We start from the raw sequence: 5,377 nt of genomic DNA, 5'->3' as shown, positions 1-5,377 counted from the left end.
ACATTCAAGCTTTATAAAATCTTTATTTTTGCCTATATTTTATAAAAAAAATTAACATGCACTTAAATATGATAAAAATTTTCAGCTTAGTGCGCCCATTACTTTTCGAGAAAAACGCTTTATCCACGATTTTACGGGACAACCCTCGTATAATGTATAGTGCATCTGAATGATGGATATGATCTTGTTAGGGATATGCCATAATAGCTGAGGATCCTCCACAAAGCTGGACGATGTATATAAACATTCATGCCAAGAAAACCTTAGCATTCTCTCCGTATAGCAAACTCAATAAAAGCCGAATTAACATTAATCTGTGATTCTTCCCCTGGGAGACGTGCGGAAGCAATTAATGTCTGCAGTTTTGAGGGAGGGATCTTAAAATTTACTGGATTAAAATTATAGGTAGAATACTAGTTATTTAGAAGCCTTTCCCCCCCCCCCCTCCATTGTCTTTTTCGGGTAGGATGGGGGAATGAAATTAATTATAGTAAAGTAATTCTTCAATAAAATAAGCTGCCTTTCAATTTTTTTACGTAATACAATTTCAGAATATTTTTTCTCAGTACAAATAAATTGACATCGGGTAGTTGTGGAAGTACCGCGTCGAAATATAGATAAAAGAGTACCAAATTTCTGGAAGTTTACATCATTTCCTGGTTGAACAAGATGGAGACGAGTACTGAATGGGTAGACGTTACCCGATTGGCTATGTATATATTTTCATTTTAAAATGAATATTTTCTTTTGATTGTTTTTTCTTATTTTCTTTAGTCCAATTTTTTTTTAAAAATAAATTTTGGTACCAGTGCCTCTGGCATGTTACGTATTTTGTAAATAAAGATATTTGACAGTAACTTTTTAGGGTATTTGTACAACTTCCTGGGGTGGAAGTTTATTTTTTCTTTAACTAAGAAAGCTTAAAATCTAGGATCCACCCCCAGAAGTCTGCTGCCGTAAATTGTCTTGCTGGCGTTTTGGGAATATGGGTGATTCGCATCAATTACACTTTTATTGACTCCATCGCTGTCGAAATCGGACGAGATTTCATGGCATGTTATCAGTTTAAATTTTCTTTTCAATGCTACTGTAAGGCTATATGGTAGGCATTTTGATATTAAACAATCAATACGGTGTGTGGATATATAGAAACCTCTAAGAGTATATGCATGCAAGGATTAGATCACGATATGGCAATTTTTCAAGGGAATATATATTTATTTTTATTTATTTATTTTTGAAAAACAACACGTGTACATTATGCAAGCACTCTGGCCCACTACCTTCTTACTTGTCCCAAGGAAATCAAAGGGCATGGTGCATGTCTTAAGACTTGTATGTAAAACAGTTTTGTGGATCTTTTGATTGATTTTAAATTATCATATATATATAAATTTAATGTACATGTATTTTGAGTGTGTTCATATAAATTAATTTAATTCATTTACATGTTTCATGGATTATGTGCCATATAGCATGCACAGAACCTTATATTTATTCTTTGCTGGAAAATAAACATGTTTTGCACACATGAAGGTATATTTTTAAATCCATTGTATGATTTGGCTCAAGGCCAAAGTATTTAGATGTCCTGTCAAAAAAGGGCACGCAGAAGTTTATTTCATGTTTGGAATTAAAAAAAAGTAATTCGTGTATTCTGTAAGTTTTACATAATCATGAGTTTATCAAGTTTGCTACGATATATTGCTCAAAAATATAATTGAGCATATTGTTTTTGTTTTAGACTGAAACGAGTCTGAAAGAAAGCGAGCCAACTGTGTACGAGTTACTAAATAAACAAAATAGCGTGCAAGTAGGTCAAGGTCGTTGCTGACGTGAGGGAAGTGGAAAACTGATCTAGATTACTAAGGAATTCTTGTTTCGCGAAGAAAGAAGTAGAAAACTCTAAAGAACATCCAACATTGTGAAAAAAAAGTTCAAGGAATAATATTTTTCTGTATTTCAACGAGAAATCCATTGACTGTTGTTGTAGAAAATATTTTTCATGATGGAAATTTCCGATAGCGGTGGAGAAGTTAGAATGTATGACGACCCTAAGAAAATTGTCCCTCCTCAGAATCTGGATGAATTAATTAAAGAACTACATAAAGTGTTTGCCAGTGACAATGTTAATGTGGATTACGTGACTGAATTGATGGCATCGTACAAGAGTAATCCAAAAGACTGGAAGAAATTTGCAATTTTTGATTTGCATAGGTATAAAAATATGAAATAATCATGTAAACATGTTCAATGATTATGTTTTTTATTGTTATGGGTTGGACTCAATCGTATCAACTCGGGTCTTTCCATCAGGGGTCGGAAAAACAACCTCGAATGTATTGATATCACCGGATCGGGCGGATGTTAAAAATTTATACATTTTCTGTTTATTCAAATATAGGATAGACGGAGTTAGAAGCCCCTTCTATATAGTATATTTTAAGTAATATCATTACATTGAGTAGAGTTAAACTCCATATTCAACAGATAAAAGGTCTCCATGCATTTATTTCCAAGATCGTGAAAAGGGAGCGTTGGCATGGCGTCTGCCATATACATTCGAGGTTGTTTTTCTGCTAGTCAGAAAGCCCCGCAGAGTTGCTATTGGGTTTGGACCATAAGTATGGGTGATAGGGTGGTTAGAGCACTCAGACTAGTAATGCAGGGTTCTTGGGTTGATTTTAGGTGGTACATTTTCTCCTTCACGTTGCATAATTTAGAGCCCTTGATTACTTGCAAATAATAAGTCCCCCCCCTCCCCCCCCAAAAAAAAATTGATTGTGTCTTTGGAGCAAAAACAATTTTGGTCGAAGACTGTAATATGGTAATGGTTTCATTGGGCTGTGATTATTAGCCGGGGATATATATATGGGTAGCTCAGTGACTAATGATGCAAGGGTCTCAGGTTTGATTCCTGGTCCAGACATGCATTTTAACCTTTATTCCTTTATGGTTAAGGTTTGTAAAATTAAGTATCTTGGATTTTAATTAATCTTTATTTAAGGATGGGCCCTTGCCACAGTCAGAGTGACCTTGTTAGCCCTGAGTGTACATGTATAATATAATAAACAATTGGTTGTTGTGGAACATTTTATTTTCTTCAAAAGGCAGTTTGGAGAAAGAATTTTGGAAAAGGGGAGGGGAAGTATTTGGTGGTATTTCTCATTCTTGCAAATTACAGTAAATCTGGAAATTTCTGCTGTTGATAAATTTTTAGCAAATTTGCGTGTTCATTTGCTTTCACAAAAATATTTTTCTTAAAAATAAATTACCAATATGAAAAATTTGCAAAATAAAATTGACGTAAAAATTTCCAGATTTATGGTAATATGTACAGGACTTTGACAGATTGTTAAATTATAAATATGTAATGTGGGATTGATTAGACTATATTTCAGGTAATCAGAGATTAAAGTTTAGAGCTTTTGAAATTTTGATATTTACCCAACCTTTGCAAAGAGCAACACAGGGTCAAGAGAATCAATTGAGTCTTTTGTCATTGATTATTTGATTATGGGATGGGACTCACAGTACTGAGAATGAAAAAAAAGCATGTAACTAAATAATTGATTATAAGATTGTTTAATGTTTATTATAAAATAACATTTTAAACATCTTTAAAAAATTAAAGAATATTTTAAAAAATGTTGATAAAATACATACTAGATTGTATTTTCATTGAAGAAAAATTTATAGACAGCCAGCTGGAATTTAAATTGTATATGTGGCCCTCTCTGTTTTTCAACTTGATATTTTCGAATCAAAAAAAAAAAAAAAAAAAGGAGAGAGTGCTGCATTGTATCATTGAATATTTATTCTAATTTTATTCTAATATCATTGAATATTTATTCTAATTTTTTCTAATATTTATTCTTTTGTTCAGGTACACAAGGAATTTGGTGGATTCAGGAAATGGAAAATTTAACCTGATGGTTCTCTGTTGGAACACTTCCCAGGGTTCCTCTATCCACGATCACGCCAACGCTCACTGTTTTATGAAGGTATTGGACGGGAATGCTCAGGAGGAGCTATTTGATTGGCCGTCGGAGAGCGAGGATATGGTCAGCATGTCATCGAAAGGGAAAAATCTGTATAAAAGGGACGAGGTGGCATACATCAGTGGTGAGGATTTTGTTTGGTACCCCCTCTCACCCATCCCCCCCCCCGGATCCAATCCTCCCCCTCCCTGGATCCAACCCTGTGAGGCTATCACCCACACCCCTAACCCCCATAAAAAAAAACAAAAAAACACAGCTTTAAGATTTGTTTGAAATATATTCAGGAATATGCACACATGATTTAATGAATTTATTGAAAATCTGCTGAAATGTAAAACCCAATTTAATGGTTCATGTTCAAACCCCATCCCCCCTTCCATATCAGGTAACTTAAACAGGCAGACTATGAACCGTGATTGAAACATTATCTAAATCATATAACAATGGCAGAGATATTTCACAAAACCAAATATCAGGAATTAAAATTTCTTTCTTGGAAATATCACTTGAATGAATACAGTGTATTTTCTCAGAAAAGTCACAAAGTACAATGTAATTTAAATTCATGAATTAAAATTTCTTTCTTGGTAATTTCAAAATAAATGTTTTCTTTTAAAAGTCACCAAGTACAATGTAATTTGATTTTTTTTTTTTAAATGCAGATGACATAGGGCTCCATCGCGTAGAAAACCCGAGCCACTCTGACACGGCGGTCACGCTTCACTTATATTCTCCACCCTTCAGCGAGTGTCAGAGTTTTGACGAGAGGACGGGGAACGCCAACAAAGTACAGGTCACCTTCTGGAGTCAGTACGGAAAAAGGACGCCATGTGTACGTATTACATTTACATCTATATGTACTGTAAATTCCTAAATATATAGGTGAGGAATTAATTATTGCAAAATTTGGCGAGAAACAAAGCTCGCAAAATAAAATACTTGCATTTACCTTTTTGGTGCTGAAATCAGTCCAAAATATATTGATCTATCACCCCCTTTTAGCTGAGGCCTTTCCGTCCACTTGCTCTCCAGGGCAAGGCAGATCAAAAACCATGGACTCGATTTTCATTGATAATGAATAAATGCCATATTTGCCAACTATTCAGATTAATTAGATCAATAAAGCATTTAACTCTGTATTATCTGTTTTTGTATTTATTTACAGGCTAAATTACCAAGTTCCTGTGTGCCTGAGAACAATTAAACCTCCTCGCATTGAAGAACTCCAAAGGGGGAACAATCCATGTTCTGCTCCAAAATAATGTTGTGTGGTTTATTTAGAGCCATATTGTTTTCCTTTGTAAAAGGAATTGCGGTTTAATTAGCCCAGAAATTATTGCATTTATTCAAGGTTTGATAAAATTGCATAATGGTTC

General features: G+C 34.1%; 1 protein-coding gene across 1 annotated transcript; it reads left to right on the top strand.

Moving 5' to 3' along the window:
* Nucleotides 1-1,809: 1,809 nt before the first annotated feature.
* LOC134258938 (cysteine dioxygenase type 1-like) lies at nt 1,810-5,371 on the top strand. The gene is made up of 4 exons (XM_062741533.1): nt 1,810-2,217; nt 3,887-4,125; nt 4,664-4,833; nt 5,167-5,371. Exons 1-4 carry the CDS (start codon nt 2,006-2,008, stop codon nt 5,203-5,205), a joined length of 660 nt encoding a protein of 219 aa, XP_062597517.1. The 5' UTR covers nt 1,810-2,005; the 3' UTR covers nt 5,206-5,371.
* Nucleotides 5,372-5,377: the final 6 nt, after the last annotated feature.

Source organism: Saccostrea cucullata, unplaced genomic scaffold (genome assembly GCF_032062105.1).
Source record: "Saccostrea cucullata isolate Sc308-1 unplaced genomic scaffold, CSIRO_AGI_Scuc_v1 ctg12988, whole genome shotgun sequence".
Classification (NCBI taxonomy): domain Eukaryota; kingdom Metazoa; phylum Mollusca; class Bivalvia; order Ostreida; family Ostreidae; genus Saccostrea; species Saccostrea cuccullata.
This window is presented reverse-complemented; position numbering and strand designations above follow the sequence as displayed.

Excerpts from the sequence above, each read along its gene's own strand:
- LOC134258938 (XM_062741533.1), top strand. The coding sequence starts at position 2,006 with ATGATGGAAATTTCCGATAGCGGTGGAGAAGTTAGAATGTATGACGAC. Across the intron at positions 2,218-3,886 it reads GCAATTTTTGATTTGCATAG|GTACACAAGGAATTTGGTGG; the intron begins GTATAAAAATAT and ends TCTTTTGTTCAG. Across the intron at positions 4,834-5,166 it reads ACGGAAAAAGGACGCCATGT|GCTAAATTACCAAGTTCCTG; the intron begins GTACGTATTACA and ends ATTTATTTACAG.